This window comes from Biomphalaria glabrata, chromosome 11 (assembly GCF_947242115.1).
Source record: "Biomphalaria glabrata chromosome 11, xgBioGlab47.1, whole genome shotgun sequence".
NCBI lineage: Eukaryota > Metazoa > Mollusca > Gastropoda > Planorbidae > Biomphalaria > Biomphalaria glabrata.
In genome coordinates this window covers 6,364,668-6,392,012 of record NC_074721.1, presented here as the reverse complement: position 1 = coordinate 6,392,012, position 27,345 = coordinate 6,364,668, and the positions used below count along the sequence as shown (strand labels likewise).

The window sequence follows — 27,345 nt, the reverse complement described above, 5'->3', positions numbered from 1 at the left end:
TTTGATGAACTCCTGAAGACAGCGCGGCAACCTTCTTCTTGACACCCCCTACCCCCACTGGTCCTCAAAAGAGATTAAACTAGAGCGCTCTGAGCACGCTACAGTCATAATAGCAGCTATATAAAAAATTAATTAATATAATTATCTATCTATCTATCTATCTATCCAAATATTGTGCAGTATTTCCTTTCCTGTTCCTGAATGCAGATTATAACCCCCAAAAAACCATCAAAAGAGAAAAAAAAAGAGGAAATGTTTTATTCTAACGTTTAGCATTTTGCATTTTTTAAACATTAGATTAATTCTCTGGATCAAAAGGTTATATTCAGCCAAAGTGTAAATTGTGTCATGAAAATGAGGGTTAGTTTTCTATTACATTAAACAAATATGTTCTCTCCGTAATTAATATTTGTTTTGTAGTTGTACAGCCTAGTATAATATAAGAAATGTTCACTTCTGTGCCTTGGTCACATTTCAGAGGGAGATAATTTAAGGTCTACTGACTAAAATTTAGTAAGTAAATAAGGTAAGACTAATATCTTTTTTTTAATAAGTAAATTCTTATAACTTAATAAATAAAATAAATAATATCTCATCTAAAGCATTGCGTACCTCAAAAAATGTGTTTTATTGAACGGAATATCAAAATTAAGCAATTAATTAACACTCGATAAATATTTTAGAAATTTTAATATAAAATATAAATTCTACGAATGCTTTTGTAGCGGAATCATGTTTCTGTCAACACTAAATCTAGTGGCCATAATTAATAGGGCTCAAAACTAGCTTAAACAGTAAACCAAGCACACCGATTCCCTAAATAAAATACCTAAATGATTGTTCTTGTGGCTGGAGAATGTTTCCTATAGTTATTAATTTCCGCTAAATTATTGATAGATAAATACCGACTATCTTGTTGTTTGCAGCCGTCCCAGACTTCTGTACCACCGTGAAGTACATTTAGTGTAAACGGGGGGTATTGGCCTGCTCAACTCACCACTCTCGAAAATTCTGAGAGCAGGCTTGAGGCAATGTAATATTTCGCTTCACTCCTCCTGGACTCGATGACAAGCATTGTGTATTTAATGATAAATTAAAAAAAAAAAAGAAACTTTTTAATCCTTGCCAATCCTGGTTACTCCCGTGTACAAAGCTGCCCAGAGTATATAAAAATTCTAGTGTGATTCTCATCTCCTCTTCTAGAGACACATAGGGAAGGCCGATTCAACCTTCGCTAGATTCCGACCAAGAGTTTGGAAAAAAACAGAAGCTCACCACAGCGACCAAAATGGAGGTCTACAAGGCATGCGTTCTTGGCACGCTACTGTACGGCAGTGAGTCGTGGACTACCTACACAAAGCAAGAGAGAAAACTAACCTCACTCCACTTGCGCTGCTTAGAAGGATCTTGAAAATAAAATGGAAAGAAAAAGTGTGTAATACTGAGATCATGGCGAGAACGGGCCTTCCCAGCATCTTTACAGTCCTCAGGCAACGCCGCGTGCGCTGGCTCGGACATGTTCGCCGGAGGGAGGAGAATCGCATCCCGAAAATCATTCTCTACGGGCAACTTGAGTCTGGCTCAGGAAAAACTGGTCGCCCCCACCTCCGTTACGTGGATGTGATAAAATGTGACTTAAAATCAGTGCACATTGATACTGACCATTATTTGGAGAGAAACGCTGAAAGTTATAGAAAGCCAGAAGCCTCAGCTCTTGAAGAAAAGCGTGCCACACGTAAAATGGCCATCTCCTCTATAACCAAGGAGAAACTTGACCTGCAATATGTATGGACGTGGGAGTGTCTCTCCAAACTAGAGCTCCACCAGACATATGAAAATGTGTTCGAGATGAACCATAGTCGTTCTACGACTGCAGGAGGCCAATATAAGTGTGATGATATTGATCCACACATGGCAACATAAACCGACAGAAGTCTAGACTACAATACTGGATCAAGTTAGCGCGGGCACGTTGCCCTGCCTCATCGTGGCGCCCGCGTGGAAACGGCCATTAGAGGAAGTGGCTAGGCTAAATGGGTAGCAACACAGGACTCCCGTGGGGATGCCCACGGGTAGACGAGAGTCCACTCATTGCACGGCGGAGTTGTAAAAAAGTCCCCACAAACCTGTCACCAATCCATGCGCTGTTCCTCAAAGGGACCGTTACATAAATGGCGGGTCCCGCACAGTTAGCTTGGTACATTGAAGGAAAATGGCAGAAGATCCCGGTGCATTCTCGGCCTTCGGCCGTGTATCTAGCCCACGCGTTGGGGGCCAAACGCATCGGTCAACAGCAATGCTTTATATAGACATTGTCTAGGGTCTCTCCCAAACAGAACTGTGTGTTCACACAGGTTTTTTTTTTTACTGTTTGGTGTCCAAGCAGGTTTTTTTTCAAACTTAGGGCTCGAAGAGCCTTCGGCTCAGCCCTTAGACATTAACATTGGATCAAGTTAGTGATATGAAAAGAAAATGCTAACATAGTGATGCAGTCCCAGACGTTGAAACATAGAAAAAAATACAACAACACTAGTATAGAGTCTGTAGACTGATCTAGGTAGAGACATGAAGTAAAAGATAATAGTTTTGCCAAGCTAATGATTTGTACATAAGAAGGTACACAATTTTATCATGAGCGTATTTTTTAAAAATTGTATTTACTCTATAGTTAATATATGTGGAAACTAGTACTGGTGTATGTTTAAATTTAATATTAAGATGATTATATTTTGAAAAAAAAAATATCAATCAAGAGTTTTCCCTGTTTGGAGTATTAGCTAGAAAATCGTTAAAGCAGCTTTCGAGAACCGTTTCTAGGTTCCAGGTATTGCCCCATAAAGAGTTTGCTAGCTAACAAGAGGTATTGTTATAAATGCAGTAATGTTTCATATATTTCATCAGATATTGCAACAATGCGCACGTCCATACTTGTTTTTTTTATCATTGCCATGATGGCCGTGTCTGACGGAAAAGGTTCTAGTAAGTTCAAATATTATTTTTTTTTTTTAATTCAAATAATATTGAAAAGTATTCTTTTGAGAACAAAGAATGTCGCTTAAAGTGAACAATAAAAACATTAAAGATACTCTCCTTTTAAAAGACGAGGTCTCCTTTATGCAACTTATTTAGCGATTGTTTTCTCAAATTAATTAATATTAAATTTGTACAGCACTCACTCTCCCTTTTTAGCTGAGAAAAAATCCTTTGCCAATGTATAGATCTAGTACACCTTTTAATATTACAATAATAAGTATTGAGATCTTGACTTAGAAGACAGTGCGCCAAATTTTCCTGAACTTTGTTCCGCGGAACCCTGAACCTTAATTTATTAATTAAACTCTTGAATCAATACAGCCTTACGTTCGGGAAATTCCGAACGCGATAACCCTTTCAAGAACGCGATATTCTTTTCAAAAATTGATGCCTGATCTAGACCTAAGATTCATTCTCTAGCCAAATTTACATTTATTTAATTTTTTACATTAAAAGTGTTACCTTTCTAGGAAAATCGTTTGAGAACATTAACAAAATTTGACTTATACAATTTTATTCACATTTCTGATATTTTAGTTTTCATTTGTATTATATAAAAAAAATACACAATAAACAAAATGAAATATATGTTAGTAAAATATTCAATGACATTTTTCTATAATTAAGTGTTTCCCAAACTTTGTTCCGCGGAACCCTAGTGTTCCGCAATACTTGAATATGTGTTCCACGAACTGCTGAAATAACTAACTAGTAGGCCACATTGCGAATTAATCTCTCTAAAAAATAAGCACAGCGTTTCGCTAAATATTCAGAATTCGAGATCTGTTTTGTTAAGGAATAAAAATTTGGGAAACACTGTAGTATATAATTAAAATATAAATGAGTAAAACCTACAAGACCTTCTAATATATTCGTTTTCTTACAGAAAAGTCATCGCCTGTCAAAGACGGAAGCAAAGAAAAAGGTGACAACTATCATGTATTGTAGAGTAAATTATAGTTTTATTCGCATTAAAGTAATACTCTCTAACATGTTCTTGTAACTTTCTGATCATCTCTAGAGTCTACAAAGAGCTTGAAACTACTCACCAAGGAAGAAACAACCAGAGAGAAGGAAGGAAGTAAAAAGGAAAGAAAAAGTAAAGAAGAAACGAGAAGTCGAAGTGATGAATCCAACGATAACAACAGCAACGTCGACAAAAGCAAAACAAGGAGCAAGGAGGATGGAATCGAACTGAGGTATTTCCTTTCAAGTAGCAGAAGAACATCGTCTGAGCCAGCCATTGTTAGCGAAAGTCCCATCATTAAAAGGTCCTTGTCGCTCGCGGGCTCACTCCTGAATCCTGCCAACCTAGTAAAGACTGTGGTGGATGCTGCTGTCAACTTGTACTGCTCTTTCGATGGCCGCCTGGTTCCTTGCAAAGACGGTTGGTGAAACGAATGAATATTTAAACATATACATTTGGAAATATTTATTATTAATTTAATGTTAATACATTTTTTTAGTCTTTATACTAAAGCGTGGTCGAGAGGCCAAGTGCGCTTGAACTTGGCTTGGCTTGGCTACCTAGAAGGGGGCTCGAGGTTCGACACCCGACTCGGGCAGAGTTGTGTTACTGAGCGCCAGCACGGAAAACCAACTCCTAGATACCTCCCCCCCCCCGCTGGTCCACAAATGATATTGGACCAAAGCGCTCTGAGCATGCTATAAGCATGAAAGTAGCGCTATATAAACGCTATAAATATATATATATAAATACTCTGAGATGTTTCTTTTTCCATAAGCTAGGAAACATTCGTACAAGTGTTTTTTCTTTCTTTGAGGAAAGATCGGCGATGCCTGAATCAGTTAGGAAAACCTTGCAGTGTCTCTAGATCTAATTAGCGTGCACGACTAGATTGACACGTGATACGCTTAGGTTGTAATTATCTTCCCTCTTGGAGAAATGCTTGCAATTTTTAAGATAAAACCTAAGAAATGAATTGGTTGTAACTGCTATGTTGTACTGCAAGTTCAATACCAATTTACCAAGGCTTCCTAACGTACAGTACTATAAAGTACAATTGAACACAATGCATTTTGTTCTATACACTAAAAATATTTGTACAAACATGACGGAGCATATAGAAAAGGGAATTTGCCTCTGCCTTTGGGTATTTCTGGGTATTTTTATTGAATTCTGATCTAATTATTATTATTGTGCTATTTTCTTTACAGCACAAGGAGGAAAATATTTAGGTGAGTTCATGTACAGAAATAATTTATCTTCAGACAAGTTCTATTTCGTTGGTCTGTTTGTCTGTCTGGGTGGATTTATAGACATTCTTTCTCCAATCAAGTTGAAATTTATTTATTTATTATCGATGACAGAACATGGGTCAATAAAACAAAACTAATTAGTTAATCATGTAGTAAGAATTAATAATTTTTGTAAATCCAAAAAATTGGAGAAAAACCTTGCAATATTGAGATATATGGCAGCAATTGAAGTGTGCTCTTTCAGTCGACAGTAGCTTTTTTCAAAAAATTTATATTTGTTATATTTTACTTATGTATTTTTAATTTGAGCATTGTGTAAACGGCTTGGAGTAGTTCTCGCTATAGATAAATGGCTCGATATACTAAAGGGTATGATTCTCCAATACTGGTCTTTAAAACGTACAAGTATTATACAATACACTCGACGAAGGAGTATAGAATTTGTATTTATTTACAGCCAACACTAGGTTACACATATAACATAGAAAACATTATCTTCAATAACTAAAAGTACTAAATATGTCCAAATTAATACTACAGGGCGCTTAGACTAGATTCAATTAACATAGGCCATCAATGCCACACATAATATTACCCCGTTCACACACATAGCACGCTAGACATAAAAACTAATAAACAATCACGGGCACCCTACTTAGACCAGGTCAGCTCTCCAACTAACTAGACGGACGACAAGAAACCTTATTATCCCCCCTTGAAAATCCCGTGCCAAGGCAGTTCACCCTCACAACTTATAAAATAAACAAACACACACACAATCTCACATCTACACACCCTTGCTCTTGACACATTGTCAAAATTATTTTTTACCCCTTTTATTAATTCTATTAATTCTTTTTTGTTACCAAACTATACTGAGTAATCAAGAAACATAAAGACATGGTTTTGCCACATGACAATATTTTAAACAATATAAATTTTTAAAATTAATTTTCATTTAGACACATTTTTAAAAGATTAAAAAAAACAAAAAACTTTCATATGTTTGTTTGTAAAATGTTTTACATATTTCGGATGTTCCTTCAGAGTTGAAGATAGTTTACTTCCTAGTCCAAACCTCCCGCAGGACGACGGGGGATGGGAGCGGGCAGGGTTTGAACCCTCGACCATCGATAAATCCGAACGACAGTCTAGCGCGCAAACCGCACGACCAGGCAGCCATATATATCATTATAAACACACACGCATTCTTTATAACAGAAAAAGAGATTTGCTCATTTACATTCCAGCGCCTCTCAATTTCCGGTGTCGGGCCCTCGCTGACGTCATCTTCGTCGTTGACTCCTCGGGCAGCATCGGATCTATCAACTTTAAGAAGCAGCTTTCTTTCATCGCCAACATAGCGGCCTCGTTCTTTGTCGGCGCCAATGACGTCAGGGTGGGCCTTGTGGTCTTCAGCACTGACGCTCAGATCTGGTTTGATTTGAAGGAATACAATGACTTGTTCTCTATTCAGAAGGTAAGAAGTAACACTAATCAGAAGTGGTGCCCATCACATTTTGATCTTGGCCCCCATATACATTTCTTGTAATCAAGCCTCTGGGATGGGTGTGGTGGCTGAGTGATAAAGCTCTTGTCTACCGAGCTGACTGTTTAAGGGCTCGAATCCTGATAAAGAATGGGATTTTAAAATTTATGATTTTTTAAGGCACTCCTAAGTCCACCCAACTCTAATGGGTACTTGGCATTAATTAAAGAAAGTAAACCGGTTGGTCCTTGTGCTGGTCACATAGCACTATCGTTAACCGTCGGCCATAGAAACACATGACATTTACATCCTTTAAATTATAAACTGCAAGGTCTAAAGGTGAACCAAGTCTATTTGTTTTCAGTATACAATGTGGATTGAAGTTTGTGTAGGCTGTAAAATATCTCAACAAGGTTTTTTGTTGTTGTTGTTTTTTTGGCCGCATGTAATAAATAATGTAAAGAATTCAAAAGTAAGAAAAAAAATTAACTTAAGGATCCTGAAACATTTTTGGACATAAATAATTTCATTAAAACTTATTTTCTTATTACGTACAGAATTACTGTTCTTTTTAAACAACAAAAACAGATTTACACTGTGGTAAGGAACACACAAACAAATGTTAAATTATTGTTGTAATTAAATATCCATAAGTCCGATATAGGTAGTCGGACATCTTCGGACACAACCACTGTTGTCAGAATAACCGGCTTGTCCAATTACACGAACATATGTGTTTTAAGATTTCGTTGTACTTCAGTAATCAAACCGAATAAGCAGTTCGTCCTATTGACCGGTTATTTGATTCAATGGATTAGACTTTTGACCCTATTTGTTTTCTGTTATAGATGTTACTAATAACTAAATGAATATGTAATAAATAAATAAAAATATTTGTGCCATAATATGTGTTCCAGTCCAGTGGAAAAAAGATTTAAAAAGTCAAGAGTCATTACAATTCTTTAATCACACAATGAAAGCTTTTGGTTATTTGTAATCGTAAATTAATTCATTGTTGTTTTTTTTCGTATCTCTCAATACTTCATCGTTTCAAATGTTTTCAACTTTTTAAAAAATCCGACGACTGTAATTTTATAATAACTTTTTCATTCCACAGGCCATACTGGAAACCCCTTACGAAGGCGAAGTTACGTACACCGACAAAGCCCTCAAGTTAATCAGCAGTTCTTACTTGTTTGAAAGTTTTTCCGGAGGAAGAGACAACGCCCCTGACATTGTTGTCATTCTGACAGACGGACAGTCCACTAACCCGTTTGCAAGTAGGAACGCGATTCTCTTGCTGTTTCTTGAGCATTAACATTGTGAATTAATTAATACTCAGGTTTAAAATAAAAAATTTACTAATAAGAATATGTTTATTTGCAAATAAAGCCAGTGAGAGAAGCTCAACAAATCATCAATTAAACGTCTTGCTTTGGTCCCGTCTGGGGAGTGGAACACTAAAGATTTTCCTCCAGGCGTCTCAGTTCTAAGCGAGTCTCTCTCTAACTGTGCCCACGCCTTACCCATCTGCTTGGCATCTGCTTACTGTTAAGGCTCCCGCAAGGTGTTGAGTGTTTGAACTGGGGGTAACCCTGAACTCAAACTACTTCAGTAACACCGGCAAAAGTTCTTTACGTCAATATAAAAAGTTAAAGCCTTACACTTTCTATTGTTTTATCTTCCCAGCTCTTTCTGAGGCCAATAAATTAAAATCTCGAGGCGTCACTATGTTGTCTATTGGCATCACTTCCGGTATAAAAGAAACAGAACTCCTCTCTCTGGCGAGCAGACCCGAGTTCTTCTTCAAAGTGGACGATTTTGATGTACTAAACAATTTCTTAGGCCAAATTGTGGAACAGACTTGTCAAGGTAATAAGATGCACATTAAAAGCTGGCGAGGTTTTATTTGTATTTTTATAATGTGTCTTAGAATTAAGTGAGAATTGTTTGTGACTTGTAGTTGTCTTGCGACTATTACGAAAGTAGAATTTTAAAGCTGTCTTAAATGTTCGCATTTGAGATTGTGTCTTTTGTTTATAAACCAAAGTATGAATAAGATGATCATGTTCAGAGCTAAATCATCCTACAGAAGACATAAATAAAAACATGATACATTTGGTATGATTTTAATAAATATTTTCGATTCAGTCTCAGGGCTCAGTTGCAAAAAAATACACTAAAATAGTATAATATATAGTGTGAGTTGTCTCCTTGGGGGAAGGAGTATATCTTCTATCGACCTAAGAAGAAAAACGAAGTTAAATCGGGTCACCGGCAGGCAATGTTTTATTCTTCATCGTTTGTGGCAAATTATGCAGGTCACATCTAGAGCTGCATAGCCAGGATATATGCGGCACTTCTTCTTCGGATTCAAAGTTACCATGCATCATCCAAACTTATCTTTCCATTCTTCATTTCATCATTCCAAGATGTTATACCTTTAGTTCCATATCCGCCTTTAGGTCACCTGACTTTGGGTCACTTGCCTTTGGGTAACCTGCCTTTGGGTCATTTGCCTTTGGGTCACCTGTCTTTGGGTCTTCTGCCGGCATTTGAATCTACCACCTTTAGGTTTTCGTTGAGACACTGCTTTTTTTAACCTTTGTTCTGTAATACAATTATTATATAAAATATTTTCCAAATAAATGAAATATTTTTATTGTGCCTTCGTGTTAAATCTGTACAAAATATCTGAACACTTTCACTGACCCTTTTTTTTTTCCAAAACTGAATCGAACATGTCTTCTTAGAAAGCTTATATCGAATCACTCTGTCTAGTACAAAGTGTATACACGTGATTTCTTCCACACCCAATCTAGGATCAAGCTGGAATTTTGTACAATTCTATCTTTTAGCTTAAAACACAAGAATCAATAAACAAATAAATAATTAGTTAACTAAATATTAGTAATACATTTATATTATGGTATGTCGAACAAGAGAATAAAATTGTATTTGACTGAGGTGGTGGTATAAGCTGAATTAGTCCCCTTTATATGTCATCGTGAGTCTTAATACACAAACCTGGAAATAGGACAAGACTATAGAAACAATAGATATAATATTTCATATTCATAAGCTCTCTACTAGTAGAGCGGTTACCGTGTTAACTTGAGAAGCCTAAGAAGGATTGAGCCACGAGTTTGATTGAGGTTATTCCCCTCATTTATTTTATATTTATAAATGCATTTTTATTGTCAGTCTAGAATAGTCTAGATTCTTGATCTTTTACAAATTTAATGCCTTAACTAGTGTATATAAATACGCTTAATATGAAATTATTTTTTTAAAGTAGTTTTTTTTTTAATGTTATTATGTTATTGTAGTGTAACTGAGTTGTTTATTTTCTGTGTGTCCAGCTTGTCAGAAGTTCATGTCCATTGTTTGTGTGTGTTCCTAGTACTTAAACAATGCCACATGAGAAATGTCTGTGCTCGTTTACTGTGTACTGTAATCTTGTTTAATAAAGCCTTGATATCGGTATATTCTAGTAGAGTTATTTACATTACAGTTTTGCTTGTATTTCAGTCTCTGAGGGAGTCAAAGTCAAAGTACAAAGTAAGTCATGCTATTTGTTTCATTAACAAAACTTCATACTATTAAAAAGTCTCTTTCCATCTTACAGATACTTATTACTCATCTGTTAGGATGATATGAGGGCGTCGCGTATTGTCTATTGAGGCAATTCCTCTATCTCCACGCAGCTAATAGGATGGCTCCAAACAGAGACAGAATCTTATCTTATATATAACAAACGTTACTTCAAAAAGAAGATGATTACTTCCTACGCATTATGCATCTAGTCATGGATACCAATGACGTATAGTCTGCCAAGTCACTGGTTTTCCTGGCTGGCTCAAGCAACCCATTCCATGCCCTAATAAGAAGGAGCATTTGTACAAAATTATCCATATGGAACGAGGAATGTGCCTTTATCTTTGTGTCTTTCTCAGTATTTTAATAGATTTTGTATTTATATTTGAAGATAATGTTGGCTTTCAGCATCGTCGCATGATCATCCAGTATAGTCACAGCCTTATAATGTTTCCTCGTGGCTGTCTCCTGAAGCATTTTTTGACGTTTGGATTAGATTAGAGTTTAGCGACAAGACAGTGGAAAAAATTGCAATTATTGATCTTTAAATGAAACTAGGGTGTTCAATAAACGTGATAATTTACAGTTTTAGTTATCATTGATAATACGATGTCTCACTTTAAAGATAATATGAATGTATATTCATCAAATACTACTTGTCATTGATACATAGTCTTTCTTTCTCTTTTAGCGAAGCCGAGTGTTACAGGTAATGCCAATTATTTCACCATTACTATAACATACACGTTTTAAACATATGGATTTAATATTCATAGAGGTTAGTTCTTGCTATATGAGAAATTAACCTATGTAGAGAGCAACCTACTTGTAAATAGCTTTGATATTTCTCGGAATTGAATTGTTGTAGTGATCTCAATCTTCGGAATCGAAGGCACTGCCATTTTAGGCATAATAATAATACAAATATAGTCAAAAAAAACACAGTTGTTTCTAGCTTGGCAAGTTGGCCTGCTTGTTTTGGATTACAACAGAAACAAAAAAAAAAAACAACAACAAACAAACAAATAATTGAATGAATATTATCATTTATACAATTAAAATATTCCGGTGAAATGATAGAAAAAAAAACTGAAATCATCTTAACACAATATATGGATAATTATGCTTCACAAGTGAAGTCCATCACTACACAGACTCTTGCATATATGACAACATACATGACGTCTGCAATAACATTGAGGAACGTCTTCTTGTTTGCTAAGACGTAGATAAGAATAATGTGTTCAATTGTGTCCACATAAATAGTGCATACATAAAAAGAAACAACATAAAACTAAGCTTTAATATCCCCATGCAAATTTCAAATGTCGAATGTGAAACAGTAATTGAAAATTATTTATTTAAAAAAAAAACGGAGGCTCGTGGCTGAGGGATAGATGTTCAAAATTCCGAACCGGGGAAACGAAATGTTTGGGAAAAGTAAAGGCGGTTGGTCGTTGTGCTGGCCACATGCTAACCTCGTGAACAGTGGACCACAGAAACTGACCTTTGCATCATTTGCCCTATAGAACACAAGGTCTTTAAGAGGAGCTATCTTATATAATTTAATACATATTGTTTTATAAAAGTATAGATATTAAAGGCTTAGGTCAATATGTATCTAAAAATAGTAAATGAAGTTTTAAATAAAAAATATAAATTGACTATGAAGATAATTACTGGTATTGAAGACCTTTGCATTTTGTTATAACCTAATACTAAAAGAAAAATGTAATGTGTGAAAAACAAAATAATTGGTTGCTTAATTGAGAAAACCTTGAAATAGAAATGTTTAGTTCAAGTTTTACTTGATACTATTAAACTGTGAACTAAGTAGGCCTACAGGGAATGCACTCATTTTCTTACTAATTTTTTTCTTTTGTCTCCAGAACAAGAACCGCAGTATTACGGTACATTTTATTTCCTTTATTTTTCGGTCTTTGTATGTTTCCTCTTTCTTTCTTTCCTTATTTAGTTCTCTCTTTCCTCATTTAGTTCTCTCTTTCCTTATTTAGTTCTCTCTTTCCTCATTTAGTTCTCTCTTTCCTTATTTAGTTCTCTCTTTCCTTATTTGGTTCTCTCTTTCCTCATTTAGTTCTCTCTTTCCTCATTTAGTTCTCTCTTTCCTCATTTAGTTCTCTCTTTCCTTATTTAGTTCTCTCTTTCCTCATTTAGTTCTCTCTTTACCTATTTAGTTCTCTCTTTCCTTATTTGGTTCTCTCTTTCCTCATTTAGTTCTCTCTTTCCTTATTTAGTTCTCTCTTTCCTCATTTAGTTCTCTCTTTCCTTATTTAGTTCTCTATTTCCTTATTTGGTTCTCTCTTTCCTTATTTAGTTCTCTCTTTCCTTATTTAGTTCTCTCTTTCCTCATTTAGTTCTCTCTTTTCTCATTTAGTTCTCTCTTTCCTCATTTAGTTCTCTCTTTCCTTATTCAGTTCTCTCTTTCCTCATTTAGTTCTCTCTTTCCTTATTTAGTTCTCTCTTTCCTTATTTAGTTCTCTCTTTCCTCATTTAGTTCTCTCTTTCCTCATTCAGTTCACTCTTCCCTTATTTAGTTCTCTCTTCCCTTATTTAGTTCTCTCTTCCCTTATTTAGTTCTCTCTTCCCTCATTTAGTTCTCTCTTACCTCATTTAGTTCTCTCTTTCCTTATTTAGTTCTCTCTTACCTTTTTTTTAGTTCTATCTTTCCTCATTTAGTTCTCTCTTTCCTCATTTAGTTCTCTCTTTACTTATTTAGTTCTCTCTTTCCTTATTTGGTTCTCTCTTTCCTCATTTAGTTCTCTCTTTCCTCATTTAGTTCTCTCTTTCCTCATTTAGTTCTCTCTTTCCTTATTTAGTTCTCTCTTTCCTCATTTAGTTCTCTCTTTACCTATTTAGTTCTCTCTTTCCTTATTTAGTTCTCTCTTTCCTCATTTAGTTCTCTCTTTCCTCATTCAGTTCACTCTTCCCTTATTTAGTTCTCTCTTCCCTTATTTAGTTCTCTCTTCCCTTATTTAGTTCTCTCTTCCCTCATTTAGTTCTCTCTTACCTCATTTAGTTCTCTCTTTCCTTATTTAGTTCTCTCTTACCTTTTTTTTAGTTCTATCTTTCCTCATTTAGTTCTCTCTTTCCTCATTTAGTTCTCTCTTTACTTATTTAGTTCTCTCTTTCCTTATTTGGTTCTCTCTTTCCTCATTTAGTTCTCTCTTTCCTTATTTAGTTCTCTCTTTCCTCATTTAGTTCTCTCTTTCCTTATTTAGTTCTCTATTTCCTTATTTGGTTCTCTCTTTCCTTACTTAGTTCTCTCTTTCCTTATTTAGTTCTCTCTTTCCTCATTTAGTTCTCTCTTTTCTCATTTAGTTCTCTCTTTCCTTATTTAGTTCTCTCTTTCCTCATTTGGTTCTCTCTTTCCTCATTTAGTTCTCTCTTTCCTTATTTAGTTCTCTCTTTCCTCATTTAGTTCTCTCTTTCCTCATTCAGTTCTCTCTTCCCTTATTTAGTTCGCTCTTCCCTTATTTAGTTTTCTCTTCCCTTATTTAGTTCTCTCTTCCCACATTCAGTTCTCTCTTACCTCATTTAGTTCTCTCTTTCCTTATTTAGTTCTCTCTTACCTTTTTTTAGTTCTATCTTTCCTCATTTAGTTCTCTCTTTCCTCATTTGGTTCTCTCTTTCCTCATTTGGTTCTCTCTTTCCTCATTTAGTTCTCTCTTTCCTTATTTAGTTCTCTCTTTCCTCATTTGGTTCTCTCTTTCCTCATTTAGTTCTCTCTTTCCTCATTCAGTTCTCTCTTTCCTTATTTAGTTCTCTCTTTCCTCATTTAGTTCTCTCTTTCCTTACTTAGTTTTCTCTTACCTTTTTTTTTTTAGTTCTATCTTTCCTCATTTAGTTCTCTCTTTCCTCATTTAGTTCTCTCTTTCCTTATTTAGTTCTCTCTTTCCTCATTTAGTTCTCTCTTTTTTTGGTATTTCCATTTTTTTATCTCACTTCAATGTTTCTCTTTTCCATTTACACATCTGTTTTTCTATTCCCTTTTTGCTCCTTTCATCTCTCTCTTCCATGTTTCTTTTTCCTTTCTTTCTACTCCTTTTCTTTCCCTTTTTCTCTTTTTACAGTTTCTTTCTGTGTGTCTTTGTCCTTGCCCACAATGACTCTCTTCTTTTCTCCTATCTCCATTATTATTTGTATCTCTTTGTCTCTCTTCAACATGTTTCTCTCTCACTCTCTCTCTCTTTCCGTCTCTCTACTCTCTGTTTTTATTCCAACTACAAAACTAACTTTTTTTTTGTGTGTTAATTTCAGAGCAAGAACCAGCTCAATACAATGGTAAGATGAACAGCATTTTCAAGATATTTTATTTAGATTAAAACTATTAAACACAATGATATTATACATGTAATAAACATTTTTCTTTTGTATTGTTTTTTTAGAACAAGAACCAGCCCAGTACAATGGTAAGCTGAATAGCATTGCATTTTATTTTATTTAAATATTCAAAATATTGGGGATGTGGTGGCAGGGTGTAGAAAGTTCTTGGCTTCTTGGTTCGTGTCTCGGTGAATACATCGATTTGAAATGTCGGGATTTTCAGAGCTCCCAACTCTAATGGGTACCTGACATTAGTTGGGTAAAGTAAAGGGGGTTGATCGTTCTGCTGGCTTCATGACACTTTGACCAAGGAACAAAAATGACCTTAATATCATTAGTCCCATAGATCGCAAGGTCTGAAAGAGGAACTTGACATTACAAATATTAACACAATGAAATTAAACATGTAATTGACATTTTTCTTTTGTACTTTTCAGAACAAGAACCAGCTCAGTACAATGGTAAGAAAACATCGTTAGTTTGTCAAAACTATGTATTATCATTTAAACCATAACGTGGATAAAAAGTGTAATGTAACGATAATACATGTTCTAATACATGTTGTAATATATGTTGTAATATATGTTGTAATACATGTTGTAATATATGTTCTAATACATGTTGTAATATATGTTCTAATACATGTTCTAATGCATGTTCTAATGCATGTTCTAATACATGTTCTAATACATGTTCTAATACATGTTCTAATGCATGTTCTAATACATGTTCTAATGCATGTTCTAATACATGTTCTAATGCATGTTCTAATACATGTTCTAATGCATGTTCTAATGCATGTTCTAATGCATGTTCTAATGCATGTTCTAATACATGTTCTAATGCATGTTCTAAAGCATGTTCTAATGCATGTTCTAATACATGTTCTAATACATGTTCTAATGCATGTTCTAATGTATGTTCTAATGCATGTTCTAATACATGTTCTATTACATGTTCTAATGCATGTTCTAATGCATGTTCTAATACATGTTCTAATGCATGTTCTAATGCATGTTCTAATACATGTTCTAATACATGTTCTAATACATGTTCTAATGCATGTTCTAATGCATGTACTAATACATGTTTTAATGCATGTTCTAATGCATGTTCTAATACATGTTCTAATGCGTGTTCTAATGCATGTTCTAATATATGTTCTATAGATACAATTAATGCCATTCCATAACATCGTAATCCGATTTCGTAAAAAAAAAATTAACACATTTTCCTTCAATCTACAGAACAAGATCCGTTTTACTACCAAGGTAATACAACATTTTATTGTTCATGTTTAGCAATAATTAAATACATTCTGGGGGCGCGGTGGTCGAGTGGTTAGGCGCTTGGCTTCCGAAACTGAGTTTCGTTTTACTACCAAGGTAATACAACATTTTATTGTTCATGTTTAGCAATAATTAAATACATTCTGGGGGCGAGGTGGTCGAGTGGTTAGGCGCTTGGCTTCCGAAACTGAGTTCCTGGGTTCGAATCCCGGTGAAGACTGGGATTTTGAATTTCGGGATTTTTAGGGCGCCCCTGAGTCCACCCAACCCTAATGGGTATCTAACTTTAGTTGGGGAAAGTAAAGGCGGTTGGTCGTTGTGCTGGCCACATAACACCCTGCTCGTTAACCGTTGGCCAAAGAAACAGATAACCTTAACATTATCTGCCCCATAGATCGCAAAGTCTGAAAGGAAAAAATTTACTTTTTAAAAAAAAATACATTCTCCATTACAACTTAGCTGTTTCTTTTTGAGTGTTTTCAAGGTATTTAGTTGCTTTTTTTATATACCACATCTTTCATGCTTACAGCATATTCAGTTGACGATGGTACAATCTCTTCGGTTATTGTGAATGAAGTTTTTGTGCTGCCTTTGGGTGCTTTTCGGTTAGGTGGCCGAGCCTTTTCCAAGTAGTCTTGGCTTCTGAACTCACAAGTAGACGTACTTTGAATACTAGCAACTATAAAAATCAATATTAATAATAATTATAATAATAATTTAATTTATAGAGCGCTGTAAACAAACATGATGTAGGCTCGAACATACGGTACCCCTTTATATTAATAAATAATTGTACATATTGACATCCTTCAGTCCATCTCGAGCACTTCTTTATGTGACTGTAAAGCCCTATTTTGGAGAGACACTCCCGCCAGCATATATCGCAGATTAGGGTGGCTTTCGCTTTGGTTGTAGATACGTTACAGTTTTCAGTATATACGACTTTTCTTCCAGCACTAGGTACATGTTTTTTCACTGTCCGTAGCTTTCTTGGTCACCATCTCTATGCATATGGTGCAGTCTATATCTATCCATGTTTACCGTTTTGAGGTCTGGTCTTAAAGCGTCTACGTAGCGGAGGTGGGGGTGATATTGATAATAAGATAAGAAAAATGTACCCTAAACTTTATTCAAGTTGCTTTAATTTCCAAGTAAACATTTATCATACTATAGTGTTACATAACACCCTGTAAGTTTCACTGCTTTAACTACTAATAGAATTCTATATTTAAATGGGTGCATTCAGTTTTGCATAATTATTTCCTTGTTTTATTGGTTTCATTTTCAGAGCAAGAGCCAACGGAAAAGATTGTTACAGTGAAAAGCACAACCAAATTAACAACCACTACACCAAGAACAACCACGACAACCAGGGCTTCGACAACGATAAAACCTACAACTACTACTACCACTACCACAACACCAAAGCCTACAACCACCACAACCACTACTACAAAGCCCAAATCAACCACGACTACAACCACGACTACAACCACAACTACAACGCCTAAGCCAACCACCACCACAAGTACCACGACAACGCCGAAGTCTACAACTAAGACAACCACAACGCCAAAACCAACGACTACTACGACAACGACGACAACACCAAAGCCTACAACCACAACCACAACTACAACCACGCCTAGGACAACCACCAGAACTACAACCACCACGACAACGACGACTACTACCCCAAGAACAACAAGTAATTATTTTCAAATTTTTACTTTACTTAAGATAAAACAAACATCTTTTTTCTAGAAGGATTGACTAATATCATATGTCAGATTTGTAATAACCTTTCTTGCGTGTTCGACACCACCCTTTACCTTCACATTTACCTTTGTCCGTTGGGGCACCACACAGCATCTGTTGACCGTCTTTCTCCTTTCCTCTCTGTCTTTTACATTTGATAGAATCACCTTCAATGGCAGGTCCGTCCATTCTTTTATGTTGTCTAGGGATGGGTACGAGGCTCAATGGAATGAGTCAATATTCCGCTGTTTTGTATCAAATCTTCTAAATAATACATTATTTCTAAACATTATTTCTAAATCTTGAAAAACAATCTTATTGAGTACAATTACAAGATTGTTTCCTAGGACGAAAAACTAATTTTAAGGAATAAGGTTATAAGGGCCGGCCTTAGGCGTAGGCAAACTAGGAAGCCGCCTAGGGGGCTCAGATTGGTGGGTGTCTTGCACAGGACTCAAAGGAAAATATTTAATTGCGAAAATTAATAAAATCTCAATGGCTACAAGCATTGTTCTCTCTATGATTCAATGCATATTCATGTTGTTAGACATTATTATTATAGCTTTTATATAGCGCTACTTTCATGCTTATAGCATGCTCAGAGCGCTTTGGTCCAATCTCATTTGTGGACCAGTATGGGGGGGAGGGGGTATCTAGGAGTTGGTTTTCCGTGCTGCCTGTCGAACCTCGAGCCCCTTTCTAGGTAGCAAAGACAAGCCAAGTTCAAGCGCACTTAGCCTCTCGACCACGCTTCCCATTCATGTTAGACTGCATATGTAAGAAGACCACTGTTTTTTTTCCTTTTGGTGAAAAGTCAAACATTATTTCCAGTATGTTGATCATGAATTGTCCATAAAGCATATTGATGCTCTCGGCGCTTTACGAATTAAACTTATTTGTTGAATTAGAGATTAGATACAGCAAGTTTTTTGTTTGTCTGTCTTAACTTTTGTTCTATTCCATTGGCTCACCCTATTCACATTGCTTAGGGCCTCCTTGCTTTAGGCCGGCTCTGAGACTATAGATCTATGTCTTAATCATAAGATTTTTAAATATTTTTTTTCACCAGCTACAACAACGACATTGCCGCCGCCACCGAAAGTGATCCCCTGTCGAAACGCCACTAAGGCTGACATCTTACTTCTGATTGACGCCTCTACCAGCATCGGCTCTGTCAACTGGCAGAAACAGGTCAAGTTTGCTGCAGAGGTTGTCCAAGCGTTCACAGTGGGTCCCAGAGATGTCTTGTTCGGAACTGTTATCTTCAACAGAGTCCCCACACGAATATTTGATCTGAAAACGTTTTCTAATAAAACCGCAGTCTCAGATGTAAGTTAAAACACATGTATGCTTCCTCATTAGTAGTATAATAATGTTGCTTTTAAATTTTGTAAGTGCATACACTTAAAATAATATGACCTTTCACTATTAGATATGCATACCTTTGTACTTCAGCGAATCTGCTTTAAAGGTTATCTAGAAGATTGCAAATAATTTGTAACGATGTGAAAAGAGGAGAATGTCAAAGGACATCATAGCCTATATTATATTATATTATATTATATTGTATTTTGGGTTCTTGCTGTTTAACTCTTTCTCTCCTAACTGACGATACCAGCGTTGATTCCACCAGAATGTGGTAAATAATTACGGAGAGAAAGAGTTAAATTTGAGCTATCTGTATTTCACCAGTGATTTCAAACTCTCAATATTTTGTCTTGTCTTTGTATCATAGCGGGGAAGTGGTGGCTGAATGGTAAAAATGTTTGGCTTCCCAAACGAAGATCTCAGGTTTGAATCTCGATGAAGACCGGGGATTTTGAATTTCTGGACTCTTAGGACGCCCCTAAATCCACCCATATCTAATGTGTTCCTGAAAAAATTTGTGGAAAGAAACGTGGGTTAGTCGTCGTGTTGGCCACATGAAACCCTCGTTAACTGTCAGCCTGAGAAGTAGATAACCATTGCATTATCTATCTTACATATCGCATGGTTGTAAAGGGTACTGTTCTTTTGCATTAGTACTCACTCAAGACGATCTTGCATCGTGGTTTGAGCTCATTTATTATAAACAGTTGTTTACAGTATTGTTTACAGTATAACGTTGCCATATATTTAAATATGTACTCCACAAGTCGGAGTTGCCCGAGTTAGCCAGGAAAACCAGTGACTTTGCAGAGTTTAAATCATGGATTAACACGCATGACTAGATTGACCTAGTGACACGCGTAGGACACATCTTCTTTTTTTAAATTAACGTCTGTGTTTTATAAGATGAGATCAATGCACTGTCATTAAATGAGAAGGAGTTACAGGTCATTCTAAGGTTGACTTCTTAAGTTCTAATGAGACAAAGATGTCCAGAGTAGACATTCGCTTGATAGTCAGTCACGGTTAATTAGTTTGCCCTCGGTAAGATGTATGGGGGGCGGGGCGGTAGAAGCTAATAATATGTAACGAGTTTCGTCTCGTCTATTCAATCGTTGATATGTGAAAGGTTTCATTTATGAATGACAAACAACTATTTGCTTGTGTTTCAGTCTCTGCTGGCCATCACGTACCCTAACAACCCTGGCACGCACACCCACCTGGGCTTCGCAGAGATTCGAACCAACCAGCTGTTCAGCACAGCCTCAGGCGGTAGACCGGACGCCAGGGATATTCTCATTGTCATGACCGATGGACAATCAAACTACCCTGATCAAAGTAAGTGCAAGTCTGCTAACGAAAATGTGCAATAGTTGAAACGCTCAATTTAATGTTATTCTCTAGACTAAATCTCACAACACTTCAATCGTATTTCGCCCTGATATGTCCTGCTCAATGCCAAACGCAAACTATTGAAGAACATGCATTTTGAGTAATAGAAAAAGTTTTGAGATTTGGAGTAATTATGTTATAAAGTTGATGAAATAAAATTGATTTGGTTAATTGGCATATTGGAAAGATTTTCAGTTTTTAATATAAATTAATGTGCTCACATTTGAAAAAAGCAGCTAGATTTGAGAGCGTCCTATGTTTTTTTAGTTTCATTATCTTTATCTCTCGGAAGAAAATACATAAGAAAAACAGCTTATTTTAAGTGCAATTGTATCAATTAGTTTGGTGACAGATGGGGGTTATCCGAGTTAAGGTTACCGTGATCGCTTTCTTAAATGTCGTATAAAAAAAAGTTGCACGACTTACGTTCGAACTCAAGGGCTCAAGCCTTCTCAAACCAACACACTAGCCACTTTGCAAGCACTAATGAAAAATAGAAGGTTTCATAGCTATTTATTGTTAGCTTCAAACTTTTAAGCGACGAAGTATAAAGGGGTCTAATTCAACTTATACCTCCACATCAGTCAAGTACAATTTCTTTCTCTTGTTTGATACCAAAGAAACTAATTCATTAGCAATAATTAACCAACTAATTGGTTATTTTTTTTAAAATTAATATAGTTTTTGTCAGGTACAAGAAATAATTGTGTCAAGTTTCAGCTTGATTGGTGTATGGAGAAACAACGTGATCAATTTTTTTTTTACTAGACAGCAAATAGACAGAGAGAGTTGACATAAACTCTGCATAAATACAATACTGACGCTAGCTGTAAGGGACTTTCTTTTGTTTTTAAAATGTTTTACATGTTTCGGATGTTCCTTCAGAGTTGAAGATAAATTACTTCCTATTCCAAACCTCCCGCAGGACGACGGGGGATGGTAGCGGGCAGGGTTTGAACCCTAGACCGTCGATAAATCCGAACGACAGTCCAGCGCGCAAACCGCACGACCAGGCAGCGATCCATCTTTTGGTCTTATCTCTTTTGTGGACATATGGGGAAAACGGGTTGTCGGACGCTCACCATTTAAAAGAGCTTAATTACCAATTTTTATCGAGCCTCCCTTAGTAGATTAGTAGGTAGTGCAATTATGTATACCTTTATAAATAGTCGAATATATAAATAGGCAAACAAATAATAGCTAACTGTGTAGACCTACTTGTCCTTATGACATTCAGGTATCTTAAATGTTCACTTAATAGTCCCGATAACTAGTAAGTCCCCAACTAATAAAGTTTCTGGATTTTTTTTCTGGTTTTCATTTTCTGAACAAAACAAAAAAAAAGGCGCCGTGCTCTGTACTATGCGCTTTGGACTGTCGCCTCGATGATATCGGGTTTAACCCATTCGCGCCGTCATCCCTTACCGTTCTAATGGAAGTTTGATGTAGGATGTAATAATTAGTCATTCTGAAGGAACATCCGGAACTAGCAAAACTTTCTCGCACAGCATCGTATGGATTTAAAATTGCAATAATAATAATAATAATAATATAATAAGGCTTATCTTCCAGTCCGAAGATAAATGAGGAATACAATATTTCCCGTGGCTACGCAACCCCAGCTGTGACCTACATATTTCGCGACATCCAGGGCAAGCATAATCATTGTCCGCCGGTGGTCGATTAAGATCCTCTTCTCTCAATAATGGCTCTAATAAACCACAAACTGATGAGCAAAAAAAGAGAGAGGACCGAGTGCTTATGGTTATAACAATGAGCCGGTAACACTTGGGTGAACAGATAAAGGGGAACAAATGGTCTATTTAACAGAAGATATCCTGTGAACAAATGAAAAAACGCTTGTTCAGTCTAGACAACAGCTTTTTCACGATTGAGCACATAGACAAGGGTAAGGAGCAACTGATCTGCATACATATGGCCACACAAGTGCACACCACAAATGCAACCAGTGGCGTAGCTAGGGGGCCCTAGGAGTGCTTGACCTATTAAGGGGATTTTCAAAATCGCCCCTTTTCTCCCCCATCATGACTACTCCTTTGAATGGAACAATTTAAGATAACTACAGGGAGCTATGTCGAAAAATAATCTACTGTATTGTATAACCTACTGTATTGTATAACCTACTGTATTGTATAACCTACTGTATTGTATAACCTACTGTATTGTATAACCTACTGTATTGTCTACTTTATTGTATAACCTACTGTATTCTATAACCTACTGTATTGTATAGCCTACTGTATTGTATAACCTACAGTATTGTATAACCTACTGTATTGTATAACCTACTGTATTGTATAACCTACTGTATTGTATAACCTACTGTATTGTATAACCTACTGTATTGTATAAACTACTGTATTGTATAACCTACTGTATTGTATAACCTACTGTATTGTATAACCTACTGTATTGTATTCAGTGTAGTGTAGAACCTTAGCTTTGGCTGACAGCTTAGCGAAATTCGATATATTGTGGTACTGGTCAAGTATTGTGTTATCTACAATTTAGCCCTAAGTAAATTTTGGTACATTGCAGCGTCCAGTGAAGCCCAGCTGCTCAAGAATACTGGCGTCACTGTCATTAGTGTTGGCATTGGAGTGACCAATACTGACGAGCTGCATGCCATGGCCAGCAAGTCAGATTACGTCTTCACCACCGGAGGCTACGAGATGCTGGACTACATCAAGCGAGACCTGGTCAAGTTGACATGTGATGGTCAGTTAGTTGAAACATAGTAAAAGAAAGATGGTTTAGGCAGAATGTAGCGATGAGTGCTGATTACTTTATGAAGACTGCTAATGGACACGTTTAACATTTAGGAGATTCAAAGCGTTGTATATTTCATTTAATTAAGTATCATCGAAAAGCGTTTTGAATATAGTAGTGGGCTAGAAATAACTTCTCATTACTATTACAATACAAAGATGAAATATATAATAGACTGTCCAAGAAAACTTTATTTTCTCCCTTTGATAAACCCACAATTTCAAAAGCAATACCCAAGCTACAGCCTCGCTGGGACATAAGGGCCACATAGAATCCCTGATTCACTAAATACCTTTATTTAATGTGCTGGGAGGCGCGTTGCTGAGTGGTCAAGCGCTTGGCTTACGAACCGATAGGTCCCGGGCTCGAATCCTGGTGAAGACTGGGAATTTTTAATTTCGGAATCTTGTGGCCGCCAAAATCTGTTATTAGTTGGGGAAATGTAAAAACGGTTGGTCGTTGTGCTAGCCCCATGAGACCCTAGCTAACCGCGGGCCACAGAAACAGATGGCATTTACATCAACTGCCCCATAGATCGCAAGGTCTGTGTCAAGCCCTAGCAATTGTACATCCATATATAACACAATGTACTCATCGCAAGGAAGCCTAATACAAAAGCTCAATTTAAAGACCGAAAGATTCCATTTAATAAAGTTAGTAAAATGGGTTCCTGATAAAGAGTGATTTCTTAGAGTTGTTTCCCTTCTTCTTATCTTATAAATTAGTGACGTTTCTTTTAAGGGAAGATAATTTCGCACTAGACGCATATTCGTGTGTTAGTCAAGTCATGCATGATAATTTGAGACTCACACTCTTTTTAAATCATGGGTTTTCCCATTGATTCAGACAACATGTTTCTTTTTCAGTCTAGTTTAATTGATAGATAAATGATTCAAAATAAAAAAAAAAAATGTTGTATTTGGTTTCTAGGTCTCAACTTGTCACTGCAATGTAACTTTTTTTTTTGTTTTACATTTTTTCTTATTGACTGTTTGAACTCTTCATGGGTAGAGGGTGGATTGTCTGGAGATCTATGTCTTGAAATTCTCGATTATATTCACTAAAAAGTTTGATAACAAATAGACATTCAGGAAAATAATGCACACTGTCTTAACCTGGATTTTTTTAAATGGGGGGAGGGGTATAGGCAGAGCCGGTCCTAACTATTTCGGGGGACTATGCGAAACGGATTGCGCGGGTCCCAGTCTGGGCGGGGAAAGCATAATGTCAAAATTAGGATTTTTAAAATTAGAAAATACATTTGTCAACAATAAATTTTTATTAATGGAAAGCTGACAATGCCGAGTTATTTTCAATCCCGTGTGGGATTGGCACTCTCAAAATGACAATTTTGTCCATTTTTCAAGGGATTTTCATGAGTTTTCAGCAAATTTTTATGGCTTTTTCGTATATTTTGCAATTTTAGGAGATTTCCAGAAGGTCCTATAAATGAAGAGGCCGCGGCAACCCTTTAATATTATATTTAAGTGATAACGGTTACAATTAGAATAAGCGCGGGCCTTTCAAAGTGTGGGGTCCACTTCAGCCGCATAGGCGGCAGTGGCCTAAGACCGGCCCTGGGTATAGGTACTAATTAAAAAACCTTCATATCTTGCGTGTTTTGTTTTGCAATTACTATTCGCTTCATAAAGGAGGAGGAGTCAATAAAGACACATTTTACTTATTTATACGTATTTTCGTTTTTTTCTTAGCTAAGTTCTTGTAATGAATACACCACCCCCTTCCGCTGTACACACTCAATTTGTGTCGCTAAATTGTTTAATTAAAAATGTAGGATAGATTAGAAAATAGTATTATGGCCACCAAAAATAATCAGATGAAGAGATTTCAAAGCGTATAGTCTTACCGAGTCGTTTGTTTCTAAAGTCATATTTGTTTAAATATATATTTATTTATTTTTTAGGTCACCTCAGATTTTTTTAGCTTTTGACGTCAGTTGACATGTTTATTTACATCCTAGGAATCCTTGGGGCTTTTGCCTCTTTTCTTTGCATCTTTTTTGGGCATTGTATCTTTTTGTTTATCATTACATACTACTAAATTTTTGTGAATTATGTAACAATTATTTTACCTACTGCGATTTTGTTCCCTTTTCAGGTGTTTAAGCAAAGGAATATCTCCATAATTGATATCTTCATAGTAAATAAATGTGTGCAATAAATTCAAACTAGAAGACGATCTGTGTTTGTTGTATTTCCATTGAATACACTTCAATGCATTTAGCTAATGCTGAAATCAATTTCTCAGTAATACCGATAGCCTGTCATGTGATTGGTCTTTGGTGAAATTTTCAACAAAAAAAAATAAAAATATTTGTGCACGCTACGAGAAAAGTCAGTGCAGATTTTTAAAAAAAATTTCTCCCGGTAAAAGAAACAAATAAATTAGTATTTAGAAAAAAAAAGTGAATGTCCTTTATAACAATTTTATCACAGACGTTGCCGTTATTTATAACCACAACCATCGGAATAAAAATAAAGTTGGTCTCAAATCAGGATGAACAAATAACTTGTGCAGACTCGCATCAGTATATATGAACGGAACAGATATTCAAGAAGTGATTGACAGATTATTGACTTCCTTTTAGTTAACAGACAGATGCCAACGTTTCTTCATTGCCAGGGATCAGAGAGGCTTAGACGCTTAATCCATTAACAAAAACAGTAAAATTAGCAGTAATTAGCTAAAAAAAAAAAGGAAACCTCTCCGTCCAAACCTAAATCCATAATGTTTAAACTCTTTTTTATGTAGTTTAATCGCATCACGTAATCTGTAGATTTAGCTTTATTGCTAGGAAAAAAAATATCATTTGATATCAAATAGTATTCTTTAAGCTTCTTTAGAAGATTAAGAGATTATTAAGTGAAATATAAGCCAAACGATCGTTTCCATCTCTTCAAGGCAGGAATCATTAATCTTTATGTGATCCGTGAAACAAAATACTAATTCTTTACATGGAATCAAAGCGACAGATGACACATATATATTTATAGCTTTTATATAGCACTACTTTCATGCTTATAGCATGCTTTCGTCCAATCTCATTTGTGGACCAGTTGGGTGGGGGGGACGGAGTATCTAGGAGTTGGTTTTCCGTGCTGCCTTTAGGCGCTCAGTAAACACAACTCTGCCCGAGACGGGTGTCGAACCTCGAGCCCCCTACTAAGTAGCCAAGCCAAACAAATACTTAGCCTCTCGACCACGCTTCCCACATTTATATATTGTATTGGCAAAGCTAGAAATCTGGTTGCCTATAGAATGCCTAGTCATTATATAGTTATAAGCTGATATTAAAATGATAGTAATTGTGTGGCGCCCCCGCGCTGTGTCCTGAGTAAGTCCAAACTCAAATAATGGAATAGCAAAAGTCGAAAAGCCATCAATGCAGAAAATACTCGATGCTAATGAACCGTGTCAAATAATGCGTTTAATACGTGATGAAGGGAAACGTCGTATGTCGGTAACTAACATCTATGTCCGTAAACCTTCAGAGAACTAAATGCGTCTCTCAATATGCCGCCAAAAGTATTCGGTGCTAAATTTCGTTTCACCTGAAATCCTAGTCTCTTTTTTTATTGTCTCGTGATTGTCGCTAAGCCAAAACGTAAAATTTTTGATGATAAATGTTCGCGCCAAACTCTTAATCGTGGTCTAATATAGTTCTTAAATGTGCTGGAATAAAACAAAAAAAAATGTGCCCACTGTTTGCTTTGTTCGTCTCTTAAATTTCTTAAATGCATGAACAAATAAAAAAGAATAAATGGATCTATTGTCTAAATCAGTGTTTCCCAAACTTTTTCCTTAACATAACACTTTGCACATTTTGAGTATTTAGTGGAACACTTTGCTTACTTTTTAGAGAGATTTATTCACGTGGTGGCCTACGTGTTAATTATTCCAGTAATTTGCGGAACAGCTATTCAGGCCTCGTGGAACAGCTATTCAGTGTTTCATGGAACAGCTATTCAGTGTTTCATGGAACAGCTATTCAGTGTTTCATGGAACAGCTATTCAGTGTTTCATGGAACAGCTATTCAGTGTTTC

The 27,345-nt window shown here is 36.0% G+C and overlaps 1 protein-coding gene across 7 annotated transcripts; it reads left to right on the top strand.

The window, feature by feature from the left end:
* The first annotated feature begins 445 nt into the window (after window positions 1-445).
* LOC106068608 (collagen alpha-1(XII) chain-like) lies at window positions 446-25,476 on the top strand. 7 transcript variants are annotated; one of them, XM_056004609.1, is made up of 20 exons: window positions 446-526; window positions 2,902-2,979; window positions 3,920-3,958; window positions 4,055-4,420; window positions 5,212-5,232; window positions 6,504-6,733; window positions 7,860-8,022; window positions 8,432-8,614; window positions 10,274-10,303; window positions 11,031-11,048; window positions 12,229-12,249; window positions 14,618-14,641; window positions 14,746-14,769; window positions 15,121-15,144; window positions 15,931-15,954; window positions 17,261-17,680; window positions 18,800-19,059; window positions 20,271-20,436; window positions 23,050-23,229; window positions 25,399-25,476. In XM_056004609.1, exons 2-20 carry the CDS (start codon window positions 2,913-2,915, stop codon window positions 25,404-25,406), a joined length of 2,268 nt encoding a protein of 755 aa, XP_055860584.1. In that variant the 5' UTR covers window positions 446-526; window positions 2,902-2,912; the 3' UTR covers window positions 25,407-25,476. The 7 variants fall into 7 exon arrangements, with proteins under 7 accessions (XP_055860584.1, XP_055860582.1, XP_055860585.1 ...); XM_056004607.1 differs by having other exon boundaries at window positions 11,031-11,056; window positions 12,228-12,249; XM_056004608.1 differs by having other exon boundaries at window positions 471-513; window positions 11,031-11,056; window positions 12,228-12,249.
* The last annotated feature ends 1,869 nt before the right edge of the window (window positions 25,477-27,345 follow it).

Excerpts from the sequence above, each read along its gene's own strand:
- LOC106068608 (XM_056004607.1), top strand. The coding sequence starts at position 2,913 with ATGCGCACGTCCATACTTGTTTTTTTTATCATTGCCATGATGGCCGTG. Across the intron at positions 8,615-10,273 it reads TGTGGAACAGACTTGTCAAG|TCTCTGAGGGAGTCAAAGTC; the intron begins GTAATAAGATGC and ends CTTGTATTTCAG. Across the intron at positions 17,681-18,799 it reads TACTACCCCAAGAACAACAA|CTACAACAACGACATTGCCG; the intron begins GTAATTATTTTC and ends TTTTTTCACCAG.